Consider the following 22,366-nt stretch of genomic DNA (forward strand, 5'->3'; position numbering starts at 1 on the left):
TGGAAAGTGATTTTGCCTCATTGTGAACTAATCGATATTTTAGACTAGTTTGCATAATTTCCTTGGTTTCTTGTTCTTCAAGTAGTCTCACCAAATCTAGGGTTGCTCCTTGTGAAAACTGAATTTCACCATTAAGTCAGATTTCCAATGTCTGGCCATTTATAAGCATTTCTTTAGAACTATATACACAACTTGTACAAAATACTTGTTTTGCTTAAGTGGAGGCTTATTTTTCTTTCCTTGGAGGAGCATCTGTATGTTTACATTTCCACAAAGACCAGCTCCAATTGTCCAGTCTTAAGAAGGAATTAGTTAAATTTTGTGTTTGTTCCCAGCTTTATCTTTGGGGGAAAGCCTGTTGTGCCCAGATGTAAATGATATTGAAGAAATTTTCTCAGAAATCTAAAAGTTGTGAAGTTTTTTCTTGAGAGGAAGGAGTGTTTATTTTATTTTTTGACTCATGCCAGCCAGGGTCATTTTCTGTGTTGAAGGCTGTTCTTCTGCCTCTCTGACAGAGCTTGGATAAGTAAATTTCTGTTACTGGCAGAATGACCAAGATATGCTTTCCTTTAGCCACCATAGATCCTGCCCTTTTTGATTTTGGCTGCCAGTGAGTAACCTGCATCCTCTCTTCTTTGAGCTTGGCCAGCAATTTTAGCTTTTTTATTCTCTGGAAAGATCACTTGGGATATTCCAGAATGCAAAGACTTAGGTGTATTTTTGAAAACTAAAAATTCATGTAATTAGGTAATCTTAGGAAAAATAAAAAATACACTTTGTTACTTTTGACTACTGGTGTTTTAGTTTTCCTCATCTTGTTCTGTTCAACTGCTGACACAGCATGGTTCCATAAACTCCTTTTAATGCAGGAAATAGTGCAAACTAAAAAATATATTAACAAGTTGTACTAAAGGGAGGCAAGGAGTTGAGAGCAAGTCCTTTAACATTATTCTGGAGATCAGACTTTTCACTTTGGATTAAACTAAAGGAAAATGGTGGACATAAAACTTTAATAAAATAATCTTACATCTGTTTGAGGAGAGTGTTAGGGAAATTGTATCCTTTTATAGTTGTATCTCCAGAGCCTCTTGAGATTTAATGTAAAAAAAAATCCTTCACCATTTTAAGTTCCACACTCACAATTTTTGGTGATGCCAAACTCTAATCTTGAGCAATAGTTAGAGATGGAATTAGCATGTCTGACTTCTCTTTGCTGCTTACAGAAGGAGAATTCACAGCACAAATTGCAGTTTCTTATGTATTGATGTACAGTCAAGATCTCAGCTGGTTTTGTTTGTTATTTTCTTTGAAACCTTTGAGAGATGCTTATTTATTAAAAAGTCAATGCATTATCTGAGTGTATGTTTGGGATAAAAGATTTTAAGTGGAGTGGATTAAATCGGATAAGTCAAACCGTGCTTTAACAAACACGTAGGGATGTTCCTCTCACCACCCTTACCCAAATCTCAAGTGTGTTTGACTTTCACATGGTTGAAAAACTGGCAGGTGAATTAATTTACCAGCTCTCTCCTTTAAAGTTCCGTGGCTGCAAAATAATCAGGTTTTGCCTCTTCCTTTTTTTTTAGAGGGGGAAAAAAAACATTGTTTTTTGTTAGTTATGCCACAAAATGTTTTAAACCTCACCTAATTTTTTTTTGTGCTTTCTAAAAATGTGGGCTTATTGTCAGTGTTTCATCTGTTTTATGTCGTGGATTCTAGAAACCTCTGTTTCAGTTCTTGTACAGTTTACTGAAATAGCATTAACTAAATGTAAGCATGTTCCAAATACTCTCATTTTGATAATCTGTCCTCAAGATGGGATATTTATTTTAGCACAAACACTTTGGGTTCCCTTTCTATGACTACTGTTTGCAGTCCACATTGGGTGAACATACGGACTGATTAATCCAAGGAGAGTTTGTTCCCTGTAGACCTAATGTATTGAGATTATTCAGTTTCTCCTATGATTATTCTTTTCTCCTATGAATTAGATTCAAGCAGATATTCCAGTTGCCTCCTCAAATGTAGTTGAAGACAAGACTTTAGTGACATCAACCACTTCTTTGATTGATGCTGAGACAAAGAGGACAAATGAAGCAAAGAGCTGCCTTCAACAAGCTGTTGCAAATCTAGAAACCAAGCTCTGCACTGCTGAGGAAGAAAAGTTAAAAATGAAAAAGGTATGAATAGTTTTTTTTAATTAAAACATTTGACATTTGTGGGAGGGAATTAAATATAGTTGGAGCTGGCAGAGATTTGAAATTCATTTTTTTGTAGAAATTAGCCAAGTTCCAGAGAAATTGGCCAAATTTGGAATCATATAGTCACAGAATTATTAAGGTTGGAAAAGACCTCCAAGATCATTGAGTCCAACCTTTAACCAGACACCACCTGGTCAATTAGACCAGAACATTGACTGCCATGTCCAGTCATTTCTTTACCAACTCCAGGGATGGTGGCTCCACCACCTCCCTGGGCAGCACGTTCCAATGTCTAATCACCCTTTCAGAGGAGAAATTCCTCCTAATGTCCAATCTAATCATCCTCTGGCACAGTTTAATACCATTCCCTCTTGTCCTGTGGCTTGTTCCCTGGAAGCAGAGCTCGACTCACACCTGGCTGCAATCTCCTGTCAGGAAGTTGGAGAGAGTGAAAAGGTCCCTCCTGAGCCTCCTTGTCTCCAGGCTGAGCCCCGCCAGCTCCCTCAGCTGCCCCTCACAGGACTTGTGCTCCAGACCCTTCCCCAGCTCCATTCCCTTCCCTGGGCACACACCAGAGACTGAATAGAACTAGGACTTGATTTAGCCAAAATACTTTTTTTTCATGTCTGGTTTTTATTTTAGGCTAAATTTTTCTGAAGTTGAGGATTTTTTTTCTCTTGAGGGGTAAAAAAAAAAAAAAAAGAAGGCTAGTTTTCCTAGCATGGAGCCATGTGGTTTTGTTTTGTTTTGTTTTTCTGAGACCTCTGGTAGCTAAATTCTTTATATTCCTTCCAATCTCTATATGATAAGAGCACCAAGCAGGGTTCTGCCTGACACATCTGAGTTAGCAAAATGTCACTGAGGCATGGGAGGGTGAGTTTAATTTCTGCCCTCCTTAATACTGTTTCTTGATTGCTCTCAGGGTGTGCTGGGGAAGGAGGAAACAGTTTGTTGGAAATGAAAATGAGGCTGAGTAGCTCAAGCCAAAGATGAGGAGCTGCAATGGGCTGGTTTTGCTAGGAATGAAGTGTCCAGAGGAAAGCTGGAAGGGAAGCATGAGCACAGAGTGTAAGAGGAGATGGGTTGAGATCTAGACTCTGAATTGAAGAGTTGCTTCATGATCTGTTTCTATCTCTGCAGTGGAATCAAAGGCTCATAATCTCATGAACTATTTTTACTGTTTAGCCCAAAAGCAGGGTTTGAACTCAGCAGACCTGCTCCTTTTGTCCTCCTCATGACCCTCTCAGTTGTGCCTTTGTTTGAATAGCTGTGCAGTGATCTGGCAGGTCGTTTGTTTCTATACTGGCTTCCTGCATGGCTTGGAGAAATAATTGTTCTTGAGCACCTGAAAGGATGCCAACAGCTTATAGATAATAGGAATGAGTTTAGTAGGAACAAGGGCTGCATTAAGGAAAAGTGAAAATCTTTAGCTCTTTGTATAGCAAACAAATTTGAAGCTTATTGACAGTAGTGTTATTCTGCTTCCTCTCTATTGGTTCATGTTGGGCAGGCTTCCAGACTGGCTCTCTTCAAGATCCCAGAATATTTTAAGATTTTAACTTTGGAGATGTAGATAGAGAACACTGTATGTATTTATGTCATAGGATTTCTGCCTTTCTAGTAAAAAACGTTTGCTAACAGTACATTTAATATGCTGTTTCTCAAGTGGAGAAAGACAGAGCAAGATATTAAAAATGTGGAAATAATTGGGATAGAATAGAATAGTTGGAAGGGATCTGTAACAACAGGTCCAGCTGCTTGAACCCTTCAGGGCTCACTAAAAGTTAATAGCACATGAAGAGCATTGTCCAAATGCCTCTGAAACACTGACAGGCCTGAGGCATTGACCACCTCTCTGAGAGCCTGTTCCAGTGCTTGGCCACCTTCTTGGTAAAGAAATGCTTTTAAAAATGTTCAGTCTAAAACTCCCCTGGTGCAGCTTTGAGCCATTCCCACGCATCCTGTCACTGGATACCAGGGAGAAGAGACCAGCACCTCCCTTTCCACTTCCTCTCCTCAGGAAGCTTGTGGAGAGGAGGGAGAACACCCCTTAATCCCCTTCGCTCCAAAACAGTCAAACCCTGTGACCTTGTCTGCTTCACATAGGACATTCCTCATACACAGGACATGCCCTGGATTTTAAATACCTTCTACTTCTTTAAAATATTGTCTCAATCTAAAGGCTGCAATCAGAGTTTTCTTGCACTACCCTTTATCTCTGTGTAAATTATGGTAGCAAATGTCAGTGTTTGGAAATTAAATGAATTGGAATGATTATCTGAATCTTTATTTTTACAATCCGTAAATGTTTGTAATTTTATGTATTTTATTTTGTAAACTTTATAGGAATTAGAATATTTGCTGGAAAAACATAATGTTCTAGAAATGGATTTCCTGAAGGAAAAAAAAGAAAAAGTACTTCCACATCAAGATCATTACAAGACACTCCAGGTAATGTGTCATACTTTTTTTTTTCAGGCAGGTTCTGTACAGAGTATGTTTGTGTCCAACAAACAACTCTTTTAAGTGTCTATAGGCCTGCTCCAAAGCCCTTTGAATTTAAAGAATTTCTAAGATTTTTATATCAGATTCTGATATTTGATATTAGTGGGAATACAGGTTTAATACCCCACCTGCCTAAGTACATTATTGTGACTCGGATCACTCATCCGTGTTATGATATATTTCATAAAAACAGAGGAAAAGAAAAACACTTTGCACAGTGAATGTATTTAACAGCATGACTTAGCACGTTCTGAAGTAGCTATGGCCAATTGTTTGTGATGTGTCATCTAACTTGTATATGGACTGGTTTGTGTTGCATAATGAAAACCTGTAAAGTGTAATTAGATGCTAGACAATGTAATTAGAATTGTTTGTGTTGTAAAAATTGTCATTCATTAAATATGTAAATGTAATTCATTTAAATTCATGAAATATGTAAAGCTTCACATGCAAGACAAATTGAAGTTTTCAGTCAATGTTTTAGCAGGGCAAACTAGTGTTTGACATTTCAGAAATTTGTGTTGGTAATTCAGCTTCACTTAATTTTTTTTCTGCTGTAGATGGTTTTTAATAGCTACTAGATTGTTTGCTATTTGTATTAAGGGTTGCTCTAGTGATTTGTATTAAATTCCTGGTGGCAGTACATCTTAGGATTTACAATAGTAAAATCATCTAATACTGTTTTTTCATTTTATATGTGTAGCTTCTTACTCACTGAAATAAATGTTTGCTTAGCTATGATATAAAAGTAAGTTGTGCTTAAAAACCTCCTGATTTATGCGGTATCATACTAAAGTTTTTGATCATCATGAACAATAGAATTAGTGGATTTTACATTCTAATACTTTTACAATGCTCTTCAAGCAGAAGTACTTAAACAGTGGAAATGTTACTGAGGTTTACAAGTATCAGTCTGTCATAACTCTTGAGTTAGGTACTACAGTTTTCAAAAATGGCAATAAAAGAGTCATAAACTTTAACTTACTCTGTAGAAACGCTCATGTGCTTCCTCTTGTAGCCTTCTGGATACAGACAGAATCAAATCAGAGCAGAAGAGCAAGTCGTGCTTCTAAGAGCTGACTGTTAAAATTACCTTCATGAGACTTGAATATTGGATGCCTTCTTTTAGTACAGCTTGAAGTTTCTTTTGTCTTACTCCTTTGGCTCCTGCAACACGAGGGTCAACACCTGTGGCCACACACTGAGCAGAGCTGGCAGCTCCCTAGTACAGATGTCTGTCTCACTGGCTTTTCCTTTTCCAGTAGAAACACCTGGTTATTAGTGCTGTTGACTTGAAAAGCTTAAAAGCAGACTACAGTGGTGACTCTGGCATAGCTTTGGGAACTTTGGATGAGGTTTCCAACAGAACTCATTCAAAAGCTGTAGGTGTGCTTTGACTTAATTCCTTTTAAATGAAATTGCTATGTTAATGTCTGAGTATAATGTATAAAACAAATGCCTCAGGAGATGGTTCTAACTGGCTTTTACATGAACATACATTATTTCATTCACATATTTATTAATTAACTCACTTCTGGCACTTTTGACATGGGGACGTCTCAAAAGCTGCTTTGGAGGTAATAGAGCCAGTCAGTTAATGGGTTTTTTAACAAGGTGATATTTAGAAGAAACTCTTTTCTGTTTTTGAGAAGTTATTGTGCTTAGTTCTAAGGGTTTCCATTAATCTTTGTCAACTAAGCCAGTAATTTCTTTTTTCATCTTTTCTTACTGATTTCTGCCTCAGTCAAGGGTTCCAATTATATTTTCAGAGTTTTCTTGTCACAGAATTGCATCAATAAAGTATACTTTCAGATTTCTTTTGATATAGAATCATAGAATCAGAGAATGGCTTGATTTGGAAGAATTGGAGTGATAATTACTAATCCTAATCATGGGAGACAGAATTACAAGTCTTGGCATTTAACCAATGGATGACAGTGGAGAATTGCCACATTTTTGTAGTTGTGTGAAACTGAAATGCGAAAAGTTCTGTGCTTCATCTAAATAAAATAGCCTTTAAAAATCAAGATTGAACGGACCATGTAGTATTTTCACATTCCTAAGGTTTTTCCCATATGTTACTTCAACAACCACAGACAGTAAAGGGCAGCAGTGGGTTCATAAATAAAATAAACAAATCGCTATTAACCAGTATTATAGAGTTGTTTGGATATTTAATGCAATGGTCTCTTTGAGATCTTGAATTCATAAAAGCTAGTAAAATTGGAGTTATGATTCCCACATTCCTGCTTCGGTGTTTGTAGCATTTATGAGGCAGAATAACATACTGTATTTCTAACTTCATTGCTTACAAATTGAAGCTGAGTTAAAATTGCTGTGGGAAGTGTAATTTTAAGGGGTTTGACTTGTGTGCAGTGTTGCAACCATAAAGCTGCAATGTTAACCTTATAATTCCTTCATTTTTTTAGGCAGGAAAGAAACAGGTGCAAATATATGTCTGGCTTTTATATTTTCTTAATTGATATGTCAGTCCATTTTTTGATTACGTAGTCATGTATGTTCATCCCAGCTTTTAACACATGCTCCTCTCTAGATCTGGGGTGCTGCATATTTCCAAGACATTTAGTGCTAATAGTAAGTACATGGTTTTGACTATAATGCAGAATTAGTGGTCATTTTAATCATGTAAGTCTAAAATTTTGCAGTAGCCACATTACAATACGTTGTGGAAATTAAAAAAAGCTGCATTTTAAAACTACTAAACCCCAATTTGCAATACAGTGAAAACCCATCAATAGTGAATGGAACATTCCTGTTTAGGAGGTGATGTTCTCTTATTTGCCAATCAGTGAGGGAACACTTAATTTGAGAAGGGAAAATAGTGCCTGGGTTCTGATTCTTTGGACAGATTGTTCTGCTGATAAGACTTCTGATGTTTGGTCTATCTGCAGACAACTGGTTTTGATGATTCACTAAGAACTGGATCATACTTTTCCTCTGCTAATTCTCTGATTTACCGCACAGTCCCATTTGAAGAAATACTGTTTTGCTGCTGGAAAATTCTACTTGTGGCTGTACACATTTTTTCCCATCATCATCCCTTTCTGGAACTTAGGCAGGCTGTTTTCCTAAAGAACAATATAGTTGATGTGATGTGATCCTTCTTTTTGAATTTTTTTTTCCTTTGGCAACAGACTTCTTCTAACTTAACAAATATATAGTTGTTTTGAAAACATGAAAAATGTTTTCATTTTGACAACTTTGTTTCTGTTCTGCCTTTCTTTAAGGGAAAAACTTTTAAATTTTTATTGAAAAAGTGACTTTAATGTGCTTATTTTATTTAGCACTATTACTGTTTTTGCAAAGAGTCATGATAGGAAATGAATCAGGATAGTACTGTAATTTTGCTTTAAATAACATTTTTGTGTGTAAAAAGGCAGGTCAGATAGGCTCCTTGTTTAAGTGGTGTTTTAGAAAGGTAAGAGAGGAAGCTTATACTGAAGAAAACATTGACAGATCAGCACATAATGATCCAAAGAAACCTCACTAGGTCATGCAGTAACACCCAGCTGGAATTAAAGGGAATGATAATTTAAGTAAAATCATTGCTGGTGATAGGTGTTTTTACATTTATTTGTTTCTGTATCTGTTGATGTTTGGGGAACTTTTCATTTGAGTCACATTTAAATTACACAGCTTCAAATTATGAGGAAAAAACTTCCAAGAGCAGTTACATAAAGACAAGAAAGGTAAACTTGAGATTTGGGACTTGTTTATTCCCTCTTAATTCTGAAGGATGACTTCATTGCAATTAATATTGCCTGTTACTTTTTGGGGTTTTTCAACATGTTAGACCAATATATCACACAAATTCACATAAAGCAGGATGTACTTGGTTGTGTCTGCCTCCTTGTTTTTGAAGATGGTGCTTCCACATCCTTTTTATGTCAGGGTTTAGTGGGGAGGTTCATTCAGGCCTCCAGCTGCCTTTGTTTGACTTTCTGCTTGTCACAGTGAACATTCATGAATTTGGAGGACTTAATCCTTGGGTAGAAACCAGCTGTTTTGGAGACTTTTTTCTAGGGTTGTGTCCCACATCCCAATCAGTCCCCCAAAGGGAACAAAGCCTTCTTTCCTGAAGTCCAGCATTGTGATCCTGCTTTTTGGCCCTCTCCTGAACTCCACCATCTCATGGTCACTGCAGCCAAAGCAGGTTGCCATCTATCTGCACATTCCCACACAGTCCTTCCATGTTTTAAGGATCAGGTCCAATGGAGTGCCTCAGAGATTGCTCCTCAGTCACCTGTATTAGGAAGTTTTCAGTGTGCCTCAGGAATCTCCTGGATCTCCATGATGTCCCTTCAGCAAATACTGGGGTTAATATTCCTCATGGAGACCAGGACCGGGCTCATTCCTGACTCCTGAGCTTCTCTCTGATCCCTTACCCCAATCCAGAGCTCCAGGCACTCCAATTCCCCACTCATATAAGAGGCTACATCCTGTCTTTGCCTTCCTGGTCTTTCCTTCCAAAGAGTGCATTTATGATCCTGGAAAAGGTGTCCTGCAGGAGATTGGAAACAGGTCTTGGAGGTAGGTGGTTTTTATGGCTGGAGTACTAGAAAATGTATGTTTTCTTGCAAAACTAATATATGACTTACATCCTGTTAAACACCATCTTCTGAGAAAATATTTAGGTTGGTTTTAGGTGCAGACATAGAGGAGACAGAATGCTAATAACAAAAAATAGGTGTGAAAAAAAAGTTTATGTACTGTACCTGCAAACAAATTTATAAACGAGATTCCAGGAAATTTCACAGGTCACAGCAGGGTTTAAAATCATGGAACACAGAAAAAGGGGAATTTCAGAAAAGGCACTTTAACAGATAGCAGTGCATCTTTTTGCTGAACTGTGGAAGGTATTTATGGATATGGCAACAATCCCTTGCCCACCTCTTTTGCAAGTGAGTGCCAGATACCTCACGTTTATTTATTCACCTTTAATTTTTTTTAATATTACTCTATGTACTCTTCTTTCAGACACTCATTTTTATTCAAAGTCTTTATTTATTAAGAATTTCAGAGCTGTTTGTCTTTTGGCCTGTTTCCCCCCCCCCCCAGTTCTGAAGTCTTCTTTCCTCGAAATTATTTTTCCAAATATGAGGAAAAATAACTTTTTATTTCTCTTCGGAAAAGATTCTGTTCTCTCGTTTTTGTTTTCCCCTTAAACTTCAAATCTTCTTTTATTAATTATTTTGTTGATTTGTTTCAGAATTATTAATTAGGAGATTGGTTATAAGACTAAGCATATTGATTTTGTTTTGAAAATATTAAATTTAAAAATTCTAAAAAATGGCATCAAATATATATTTTTATGCTGTTGTTCTGTTACTTAACAGGTTTTACATGCCTGACTTGCCTTATAACTTGATATTTGGTTACAGTTGTGTAGCATTCCTGACATTTTGCTTTTGCACTTGTGGGCCTCCTTTGGTTCCCTGATTTTAAAGATATTCAAGAAATTGTTTTTGAACAACTTTCATTTTGTAGTGTGCAAGTGGGTGTAAGTAAAACATTTTTTTTGGAACCGGATTTTGTGTCCTGGCTGCTTTCTGCCTGTCCTGACCTGCTTTATGCCAGTGTATCCCAGATCTATTTGTAGGCATTTGCTAATTTATGTTCAGTGTGTCACAACTCTGTAACAGCTACTGCCCATCTCCATTTGCACATTCACAGCAAGTGTGTTCAGGATGATTAATCTTTTTCTTTCTTTTTCTGTTGAATATGGAAATTCCAGTTAAGATGGTTTTGATATGATCAGATACACCTAACACTGATCAGTTGAAGTTCTTTACCACCAAGCTCATCTCAGCAAGATTTTCACTGGATTGGCTTTTATAGGATTAATCTTGTTGGATTTTTGAGGGGATAGTGAAAACATGCAAAATGTTCTCAGAATTAAGAGACCTGTATAGAGCAGAGTTTGAATGATGGTACTATGAAGACGATGCTTGTAGGCCAAACACCTGTTACTTGGTAGAAACTTCATTTAAAAATGTAGAGAACAGTTCCAAAGCATCTCCATGTCCCTGGATCCACTCAAGTCCTGTTTGTGTTCAATGTAAGGCATCTCCTGCGACAGTGTAAGTATTGTGCTCATGTACCTCTGCTCATGTAAAACAGTAAATCTTAGCCAATGTTAATCAAAATTAGTCAATACTTTTAACAGCATTTTTGTATACTTGGGAGAAGTAAGATGCACAGCAAATACTAGGTTGATATTCTGGGAAGAGTTTTGAAGAATTGTCCCTTCATTGCCCTTTAACTGTTTAATCATCTAATGTGATCATAGTTCATTAATAAACTATGAATGCCTGCAGAGTGCAGCTAACTAGGTTGGTGAATGTTTTGCTGCCTAATTAATCTGTTACACCTTTGAATTTACCTCTTCAGTTTGTATTAAATTTTATTTCTATTTAGTACACACTTGGTGTTGAAACAGAGATCCATTGAAATGTGTAATTTGCTAAGTATTAAGCAAATTTGTTGGTATAAATGCATTCTAATCTATCTTATTGACACGCTGGACGTTAATACACAACCAAGAAACTCTTGGGACTTACATATCCAAATTAAATTTATTCATGTGCTCTCGGTTACCTTGGAAACTTCCTTATTAATTATGTTGTTAAGTTTTAGGCTCTTTTTATTGAGCCTACTTTTGAAATGTTAATATGTAGGAAAATTATCAACAAATAACTAGTATTTTAAACTACTGCAAACGTGTCTAACAGCTCATTTCTCTACAGCTCCTGATATTGAACAAACAGTTCCAGTAGTGAATTATTAGTTACTGCAGTGGTCATAAGAGAATCTAAATATATCAATCCAGGTTTTAAAAATACCATCTGATTATGAGAAGCTTTAAAAGAACAATAAAATAGTGTTTGGGAAATGATAGAGATGAGGGAAGGTATAAGTCAGCTCTAATTATGTAGCAACATAACTAAACTGCTGTTCCTTGTTTTTTTCCTTCAAATAAAAATGCATGTTTCTAAGGTCATAGAAGTTTTCTAGTGGATATTCTTATACTGATTATTTTTGGGTTTGTTTATACGTAGCCATAGGGACACAAACTACTTTTAGTTACTTTGCTGTGACTGTTCTTAAATTAATAAATAACAAGTGTTTGCTGTTTTATCAGGTTTTTTTCCTCATTAAAGGCTTCAAGGGTCCAGAACAGCTTGTGACATTTAAAATAATCAAGTACTTTAATTAATGAGAACTTTTTTACTATTCTTGGCTAAAGTTTTATCACTGAAAGAAAACTGATATTAATGAAAACTAGAACATCTGTTCTTAAACCTGAAGGATACTGAGATAAAAGAGACTTTCCTATTCTATTAAAAATAAATCTATTACTTAAATGTATTGCTAAACAGGTACAATATTTTGTGTTTGGATATGCATTAGAAATTTAAGCATTCTCAGACAAATAATTGTTTTGGATTATCCATGTTAATTTACAGAAATAAATATCATACTGAAATGATGAAAATGAAAGTCTATGTAATGCTTAAAAATAATATAAGATACTGTGATAAAGGACTAAGAGAAATTTTGAATTTTTTCGTGTTTTATAATTTTTTCATATTTTAAGAATAGTTTCAGCTATTAAATCTGCATTTAATGTAATTCCTTTTTATGTAGGGAGAACAATCCAAGATTATGTGCCAGGTTTCCAAGGGCCTGAGTTTTTTGAGATAATTAAGAAGTGAGTGTGTCAGTGAAAACCAAATTTCCATCGATCTGATAGGTAGAAAATTTGAAATAAGAGTCGGGTTGCTTCAGGGAAACTCAGAAGGAAAACATAGTTTGAATTCATAAACAACATACGATGGAAAGCATTCTGAACCTCTCTTTTATTCTAACAGAATAATGGAAAAAGTACTGTTTATTATTAAAGAGGCTTCTTGTCAGTGATAAGAAAATGAGGTTCCCATTTGCTTCTTTCTGGGCTAAACCATAATCTCAGACAGCGTGTGATGCCTGTTTGTGACACTTTTTTGTGAAACATTTTGTTTAGAAAAATAAATAAAGCACAACCCTGAAAAGAGATCACTAGAGAGAACAATTCCTGGGTTTCACATGGAGTGTGATCATATCTCTGCTCCTTGGAGTTCCATTACCTGCACAGAATCCCCTGGTGACCAGTCAGAAAGCAGCTGCTGGAGTGGTGGGAAGTTCCTCAAGTGAATAGCCCTTGGACTCATTGCTTATAAAGATGCATTTTACCTCTGTGCCACTTTAACACATTCAGTGTTACTGTTTTAAGATAGATTAAACTGGTCCTACATATCCCATACTGTTGTTATTCACTCTAAATATAGTGGCAGTGGTTAACTGAGGAAAGTTACTCAGGGCTTTGTGGTATTTAGCCAAAAATGCAGTGGACATCTCACATGGAGGGAAAAAGAGGATAGTGTATCTAACAAAGACTACAGGAATAGTCTGAAGAAATCTCTTATTTCCCATAATATTTTCATTACAGAGTTCTCACATGGGTAAGGGTCTAGTGGCACTTGCCCTCCTTCTAACAGCAGGTTTGTCTCTTTACTTGCACATTCTTTTGAGAACTGATTATTTATGAAAAAAAAATAGCAGCTCTTTGAGGCATATTGCAATTCCTGTGACAGTATTTTATCAACTTTCAACACAGCCCTATTCTGTCACCACCAATTAAATTATCATTACACCAGTCACTGCCATAGCTGACAAATCTTCCATTGCACATCAGAAACCCAGTAGTGTGTTTTAAGGCAGAATCAAATTTTTGTTTGTTTGTTTATATTTTTCCATTTTTAATTGCTGCCGCACTACTTTACATTTTAAATGTGGCCTCTAGTCCCTTAAATACCTTTACATAGCTTAATAAATCTACATATATCCAGCTGAGGAACGTTATATTCCAACAGGATTTGCTTTCCCTTTTTGAAAAGACTTTTAGCCAAGAGCCTTACTGTAAGCAGTATTTGTGCCCCTCTGAAGAGGGGGAGCTGCTCAGAACAAGAACATGTCTTAATCGTGATTTTTCTCATCTGGATTAGCCAATTTGTGGGAGGTCTGATGTAGTGTAAAATATCAAAAAGTTTCAAACTGAGTTAAAATACAGCTAAAGCTTTCCATCAAATTCAGTCTTAATGCTGCAGTCTCTAAAACACTATTTACATTTTAGTTTCTCACATACAACAAAGAAAGACTGAGCTTGTTTCTGCATTCTTGCCAGCTGGGTTGGATGGAAAGGAACCAAGGGAACCTTGAAAGGATTTGTATGGTCTTGGTTTGTAGAGTTAGAGGAAATAATACTGGTGTCCAGATTAGAATCCCACTGCTTCTCCCTCACACTCTTGCACTAACAGGAGGGTTCTTACTGTGGGAAGGTTTTTTCTCCTGTGGGATTTTTTGGTTTGGGGGTTTTTTGTGTTTTTTATTGGTTTGGGTTTTGTTTTGCCTTTTTTTTTTAACTGCAGCACATTGAATAGATTAAAGAGGAAACTATGGAATTACTGTTGATCAAAATAAGAAAATCATAGATGAGAAATGTGGTTTTACCAATGTTGGAGGAAAGGACAGAGTGAGGGGTGAAGGCCTGTGTTTGGCAAAGATGTAGTGAGAATATGAAAAAATATCTAGGAAGTGAATAAATGCTTGGTACAGCAATTGAAAAGTCAGTCTCTGTCTCAAGTTTATGCATTTATCAAGGAATCTTTCTTGCAAGTTCTTTTTTTAAGTGTTAATATCATCAAAATCAAGAAGCAAATGGAGTGTATAAAACAAACAGCCACATCACTGTCAAGAATCTTGAGTTGCATTCCTTGTATTTTTTGAAAAAGCACAGGTATATGTCTATTTTTATTGTTTTCACTATGAGTTTAGAATTTTGAATCCATTTGCCTTTTGTGTTCAATAGTAATACTTTTTTAAAATAGATGACATAGCTTAATGGTCTGGAATTTTAAAAATCTTACAAGTCTGTTTTCAAATTGACATTTAATTAAAACAAAACAAAACAAAAAAAACCCCTGAACACCAAAACCAGAACAAACACCAAAACACAGTTAAAACCTGATATAACTTTTAGTTAACTCTAAGTAACTTTAGCTCTTATCTATCATTGCTGACTCTTTTGTAATTTTAATCTGATGTTTTCTGGCTTAAATAATTATTTTTAAAAAATGGTTATTTTGACTTCAGGATTTTGGTAAGACTGCTTTGTGTTTAGGAGGAGAATAGGGTAACTATATTATCCTTTTAAGAGATTGGTCAGATTTTTCATCTACCCCAGAAATACAGCTTTTCTCCTCTGGAGTAAATGATTTTCCTTTCAGTTCAATAGCATTCATGTTTCACAGAAAGTAAAGTAGAGAAATAAATGACTACATGTTAGAGTTTTTACATGGGAATGCTCATTAGGTGTCCAAATTCATATCCAGGCTCCAAAGTATGAGGGGGATTTGGTGGGGAGCTTTCAGTGTGGTGGGGTTTTGTTGCAAATACTGTGGAATTGCAACTTTATTGATGACAGGCAATTGGATGTTGTCACCATCTTTGCTAATCCAGCCAAAGTTCTTAAACACACACTTAAGAATTAATTACTGTCGTCTTGTTTGGTCCATGTTATGTGTTGCTTGAAAAGGAACACCTCTCTCACCTGTGAGTTAAAAATCATTTATTTGTAAGAAGTGTGAGTTTGATCACCTCGGAGGTGAGAGGTGGTAAAAGAAATAGGGTAAAAGAAAGCCCAAACCAGACTCTCATGCATCAACCAACACAACTGAATTCATTTCAGTGGCCCATTTCAACTGTACATATACAAATACATGGAGTCTGGGAAGCAAGGAGCAGGAGCTGGAGCTTCATGTGCAGAGGCTGAACTATGGCATTGTTGAATTAAGTGGGATGTGGTGGGGTGTGGCTGGATCTCTAGTGTAGATCAGATCATTAAAAAGCCATGGAAGAAAAGTGTTTGCAAAAATGAGCCGCTTCAGACCACAGAGTTCAGGAGTTGGCTGTCACTACGAGAGAGCACTGTTTCAACTCAAACACTGAGCGAAGTCTCTGATTGTTGGAAAAAGAGAAGGATGATGGATGGATCCAGGCAAGCCAACCTTTTGGTCTTTGGCACAGGTGCTCTTGGCAGTCATTTCTGGGCACATGAACAAGGTGATTGGGAATAGCCAACAGGGATTTACCAAAAGATAAATTATACCTGACCAACCTGATTGCCTTCTGTGATGAAACACCTAGAGAGTAGTTGAGAGGAATGCAGTGTGCATTGTATAACTTGACCTCAGTCTGGAGGAGAGAAGGGTTGAAGGGAACCAAACAGCAGATGTCCAATGCCTACAAGGTTATCAGAGAAATGGAGCTAGGCAGGCTCTGCAGAGATGGGTAGCAGGAAATTTTGATAAATTCAAACATGGGAAATTGCAACTTGGTATAAAGAAAAAAGTATTTTATGATGAAGATAAGCACTGGGGTGGCTTAGCCAGTGAGGTTGTGAAATCTCCATCCTCAGAGATTTTCAAGGTCTGACTAGGCAAGAATCTAAACAATCTGGTTTGAATTCAGTGTTGATCTTGCTTTCAGAAGAAGGTTAAACTAGATGTGCTGGTTTGAAGGTGAACCAGCAAGGGAAAATGAACTCACCACGAGAGAGATTATAAGTCAGAGCTAAAATTTAATAATAATATTACAATAACAACACTGATACACAAGGGAAATTGCTTTCAACTCACAATACCCCAGCAGTATAACCCAGTGTCCTGGGGCACAAACCCAAGGGGGGTTTGTTTGCCCTTGTGCTGAGACCCCTGTGGCTCCCCCAAGTCCAGAGCAAAAGGAAAAGAAAAACCTGTTGGTGCAGGCGAGGGCTGTGGTCTGGGCGAGAGCGGTGATCTCCTGCTGTCGAGGTCCTGCTGCTGCTCTGGATCCGACGAGAAGGTTCCCGAGGTCTTCTTACCCACCACTTATGTACCCTCAGGGAGCACTCAGTCCCTCCCCCTGGGCGGGGACTCACACAATGGGTGATTAACTCTGGGAGCCAGGGGTTGTTGAGCTGTTGATGGCCCATTGGCAGCTCCGCCCCCCTCAGGCTGGGTGTGAAGTGATAATGGCTCCCTGGGCAGCTGCTGCTAATGGCCCATTGTCCTTGGGGAATGAATAGAGGGGGTGGAATACACAGGTTTGATCACCACCACACAGGGTTAGCTGGTCCCTCCAGCTGAACTAGGACATTATCCACCCCTTATTCCACTCCATCTGGTCATTCCCAAATTAACCCCCTTTTTACCTATACATATATATACACATATATACAATGAAACATTACAAACTCTTCTCGCTCAAAATTAGGTCCCCTTGTGGTACACAACGTGTTTCTCCATCTTTTTGCATTACCCACCAAGTGCAACCAGGTCCTTGAGCAAAGACAATCCCTCGGATGGGTTTGCCTTTGTTTGAGGTGGGACTAACCCAAACAGTCTTTCCTAACATACCTCTCATATGGACCACAGGGACTTTATCTCCATCTACAGTATTCAAGAGTTCTGATTGGGCAGGGCCAGCTCGATTGATGGAGCCCCGGGTGTTGACCAACCAGGTGGCCTTTGCCAAATGCAGCTCCCAGTGTTTGAAAGTTCCCCCACCCAACGCCTTCAAGGTTGTTTTCAGCAGTCCATTACATCGCTCAACTTTCCCGGCAGCTGGAGCATGGTAGGGGATATGATACACCCACTCAATGCCGTGCTCTCTGGCCCAGGTGTCTATGAGGCTGTTCTTGAAGTGGGTGCCGTTGTCAGACTCTATTCTCTCTGGGGTGCCGTGTCTCCACAGGACTTGTTTCTCAAGGCCCAGGATGGTATTCCGGGCAGTGGCGTGAGATACGGGGTATGTCTCCAGCCATCCAGTGGTTGCCTCTACCATGGTCAGCACGTAGCGCTTGCCTTGGCGTGTTTGGGGAAGTGTGATGTAGTCAACTTGCCAGGCTTCCCCATACCTGTATTTCGACCACCGTCCACCATACCATAGAGGCTTCACCCGCTTGGCCTGCTTGATGGCAGCACATGTGTCACAGTCATGGATAACCTGTGAGACACTGTCCATGGTTAGATCTACCCCTCGGTCACGAGCCCATCTGTATGTTGCATCTCTGCCTTGATGACCAGAGGCATCATGGGCCCATCGGGCTAGAAACAATTCACCTTTATGCTGCCAATCCAGATCTACCTGAGAGACTTCAATCCTGGCAGCTCGATCCACCTGCTCGTTGTTACGATGCTCCTCATTAGCCCGGCTCTTGGGTACATGAGCATCTACGTGACGGACCTTCACACTCAGCTTCTCTACCCGGGCAGCGATGTCCTGCCACATCTCAGCCGCCCAGATGGGTTTCCCTTTGCGCTGCCAGCCGGCCTTTCTCCAACGCTCCAGCCATCCCCACAGAGCATTGGCCACCATCCATGAGTCAGTGTAAAGGTAGAGTCTTGGCCACTTCTCTCGTTCGGCGATATCCAAAGCCAGCTGAACAGCTTTCAGCTCTGCAACCTGACTTGATCCACCTTGTCCTTCAGTCGCTTCTGCAACTCGACGTGTAGGACTCCATACAGCTGCTTTCCATTTCCGGCTTGTCCCTACAATGCGGCAGGAGCCATCTGTGAAGAGAGCATATCGCTTCTCCTCTTCTGGTAGCTGGTTATATGGTGGGGCCTCCTCAGCTCGTGTCACCTGCTCCTCTTCTTCTTCAGAGGACAATCCAAAACTCTCACCTTCCGGCCAGTTGGTGATGATTTCCAAAATCCCAGGGCGATTAGGATTCCCTATCCGGGTTCGCTGCGTGATCAGAGCAATCCACTTACTCCATGTGGCATCAGTGGCGTGATGGGTAGAAGGAGCTTTTCCTTTGAACATCCAGCCCAACACTGGTAGTCGGGGTGCCAGGATGAGCTGTGCCTCAGTGCCAATCACTTCTGAGGCGGCTCGAACTCCTTCATAAGCTGCCAGGATCTCTTTCTCAGTTGGGGTGTAGCTGGCCTCAGATCCTTTGTATCCCCGGCTCCAGAATCCCAGCGGTCGTCCTCGAGTCTCCCCAGGTACTTTCTGCCAGAGGCTCCAGGATGGGCCATTCTCCCCGGCTGCAGTGTAGAGCACATTCTTCACATCCTGTCCTGTCCTGACTGGCCCAAGGGCTACTGCATGGGTAATCTCCTGTTTAATCTGCTCAAAGGCTTGTTGTTGTTCAGGGCCCCACTGGAAATCATTTTTCTTCCGTGTCACAAGGTAGAGAGGGCTTACAATCTGACTGTACTCAGGGATATGCATCCTCCAAAAGCCCACGGCACCTAGGAAAGCCTGAGTTTCCTTCTTGCTGGTCGGTGGGGACATAGCTGCTATTTTGTTGATCACCTCTGTTGGAATCTGACGACGCCCGTCTTGCCACTTCACTCCTAGGAACTGAATTTCCTGAGCAGGTCCCTTGACCTTACTTCGTTTAATGGCAAAACCAGCTCTTAGGAGAATCTGGATTATCTTCTTTCCTTTCTCAAAAACCTCCCCTGCTGTGTTCCCCCATACAATGATGTCATCGATGTACTGTAGATGTTCTGGAGCCTCACCCTTTTCCAATGCAGTCTGGATCAGTCCATGGCAAATGGTGGGACTGTGTTTCCACCCCTGGGGCAGTCGATTCCAGGTGTACTGCACCCCCTTCCAGGTGAAAGCAAACTGCGGCCTGCACTCTGCTGCCAACGGAATGGAGAAAAAGGCATTGGCAATGTCGATGGTGGCATACCACTTGGCTGCCTTGGACTCCAGCTCATACTGAAGCTCCAGCATGTCCGGCACAGCGGCACTCAGGGGGGGTGTGACCTCATTGAGACCACGGTAATCCACCGTCAGCCTCCACTCTCCACTGGACTTTCGTACTGGCCATATGGGGCTATTAAAGGGTGAGTGAGTCTTGCTGACCACCCCTTGGCTCTCCAGCTCACGAATCATCTTGTGTATGGGTGTCACAGAGTCTCGGTCAGTGCGGTATTGCCGACGGTGCACTGTGGCTGTGGCCAGCGGTACCAATTGTTCTTCAACTTTCAGCAGTCCTACAGCAGAAGGGTCCTCTGAGAGGCCAGGCAAGGTGCTCAGCTGTCTGATTTCCTCTGTCTCCACAGCAGCTATGCCAAAGGCCCAACGCAGTCCCTTTGGGTCTTTGAAATATCCATTCCTCAGGTAGTCTATGCCAAGGATACACGGGGCTTCTGGACCAGTCACAATGGGGTGTCTATGCCATTCCTTGCCAGTCAAGCTGACTTCAGCTTCCAGTACAGTCAGCTGTTGGGATCCCCCTGTTACCCCAGAAATAGAGATGGATTCTGCCCCGACGTATCCTGATGGCATCAACGTGCATTGTGCGCCAGTGTCCACTAAAGCTTTGTATTTCTGTGGGTCTGATGAGCCAGGCCACCGAATCCACACAGTCCAATAAACCCGATTGTCCCTCTCCTCTACCTGGCTAGAGGCAGGGCCCCCCTAGTTCTGGTCATGGTATTCACTGCGCTCTCCCTGTGAATATGACCGGGAGGTTCCTTCAAGAGGATCGGGCATAACATCATCATTCCTATACTGTCTGGAGCCTTGCCCACGAGAGACCGGAGCAGCCTTCAACCTTGAAGAATTCCCTGTGTTAGTTGTGCCTCTTTGCAATTCACGTACCCGAGCTGCTAAGGAAGAGGTGGGTTTCCCATCCCACTTCCTCATATCCTCTCCATGCTCATGGAGGTAAAACCACAGATTGCCGCGTGGAGTGTACCCTTTCTCCTTAGCTGGAAGACGCCTGCTTCTGATGGCGGAGACTCTTGTTTGTTCTGGAGAGATATGGAAGAGTCCTTCCTTAATCTTCTCTTCCAGTTCAGCCAGTTTTGTTTCCACAGCTGAGACATGGGCTCGTAATGGAGCAGTGACAGTGTCTTCATAAATCCTGAGTTTGCTGACCAGTGCACCCACCTTGTCTTCTCCCTCTCTCCACTGCAATGTGGCAAGGTAGCGAGAATACATTTCTGGCCCAAGTCGTGCAAATTTTAACCACATCTGGGATGTGCACTGGACACCATCTGGACTTTTAGGGAATCTCTCATCCTCTGAAAAGATTATCTCCAGTACGGCTAATTCCCTTAAGGACCGGATACCTTGTTCCATCGTGTTCCACTGTCCTTGCTGTACGTGGAGGTCCTCCTTACAAAGATATCTCTCCCTCACGCTTGACAACAGTCGCCGCCAGAGGCTGAGAGTTTCCTGTCTCTTTCCAATGCCCTGATCAATGACAACATCTCGAGACAGGGATCCCAGCTGCCTCGCCTCACTCCCATCTAGAATTGTATCATTGGCTGCAGCATCCCAGATTCGAAGTAGCCAGGTCAAGATGGACTCATTTGCCTGTCGTGTGAACTCTCTCCGGAGCTCACGCAACTCTCCCAGGGATAGGGACCGGGTGATTATTTCTGGCTCCATTTCTTCTGCTTGAGATGAAGGTCCTGACTCTTCCTCGTCATGCACTATACGAACTGATTTGGTCTTTGATTTTCTTTTCTGGACAGGGGCAACTGCTATCGGTTTCTGTTGTCCTTCTGGCTCCTCCATGGTTTGTGTGGACATGGTGCTGGTTGATGTATCTCTCTTCCTCTCTGGCTCAGTCATGGTCTGGGTGGACATGGCGCTAGTTGATGTATCTCTCTTCCTCTCTGGCTCAGTCATGGTCTGGGTGGACATGGTGCTGGTTGATGTATCTCTCTTCCTCTCTGGCTCAGTCATGGCCTGGGTGGACATGGCGCTAGTTGATGTATCTCTCTTCCTCTCTGGCTCAGTCATGGTTTGGGTGGACATGGTGCCTGTGGATTTGCTCCTTTTCTCCTCCTCCTGATGATGCTGTACCACACCAAGCAGTGTGCGGTAGGCAGTGGCCAGGGCCCAGCAGGTTGCTGTGAGCTGCACATCTCTGGGACTACCAGAGCATCTTCCTTTCACATAGCTTAGCATTTTGGCAGGGTCCTGCAGTTGTTCCGGGGTGAATTTCCAGATCATTTGAGGAGAGAAGGTCTCCAAATACTGGCCCATATCTTCCCACTTCCCGTGCCACTCAACATCATCCGCTCCCAGGGCAGGTCTCCAGCAAGTCTCCTTAGAGAGCCCAGTTCTGACCCTAAACATGGTGTATACAGTACAGAGGAGACAAAGCAACACTAACAGCAGGATTATGCTGTCCCTAACATCAAAAGGAAGCTCAATATTTTCAATGATTGTTGTAGCAGAGGTGAAAAGGTGGAAGTAACCATCTCCGCCTGTTTTCCCCACAGTCTGGGTGCTATTTTTAATGAGACCCCAGAGGTAACAACCCAAACCAGGACAGGCAGACCAGACTGAATATACATTCACAATGAAATTCATTGCTTCTGATGTTATGACAACATAAACATAGTATATTAATAAAGCAATTTTGATCCTTCTCCCTGGTATTAAAGAGAGCATCAAAACAGGCACATGGTTCCCCATGTGTCGAAATATGAACAGGCCCAGATACACCATCCACATGAATACATCAAGCAACATGGTAGTCAGGGAGTTTCTGTACCCAAATACACAAAATGAAATTGTAG

General features: G+C 40.4%; 1 protein-coding gene across 4 annotated transcripts in view; it reads left to right on the forward strand.

The window, feature by feature from the left end:
• CCDC91 (coiled-coil domain containing 91) overlaps positions 1-22,366 on the forward strand; it is a 134,061-nt gene that overhangs the window by 38,036 nt on the left and 73,659 nt on the right. For all 4 annotated transcript variants that reach the window (XM_071551454.1, XM_071551451.1, XM_071551452.1 and 1 more), the window contains exons 5-6: positions 1,992-2,180; positions 4,548-4,652. In XM_071551454.1, the coding sequence (XP_071407555.1) occupies positions 1,992-2,180; positions 4,548-4,652 (294 nt within the window). The remainder of the gene's footprint in view (positions 1-1,991; positions 2,181-4,547; positions 4,653-22,366) is intronic.

Source organism: Pithys albifrons, chromosome 3 (genome assembly GCF_047495875.1).
Source record: "Pithys albifrons albifrons isolate INPA30051 chromosome 3, PitAlb_v1, whole genome shotgun sequence".
Lineage (NCBI taxonomy): Eukaryota > Metazoa > Chordata > Aves > Passeriformes > Thamnophilidae > Pithys > Pithys albifrons.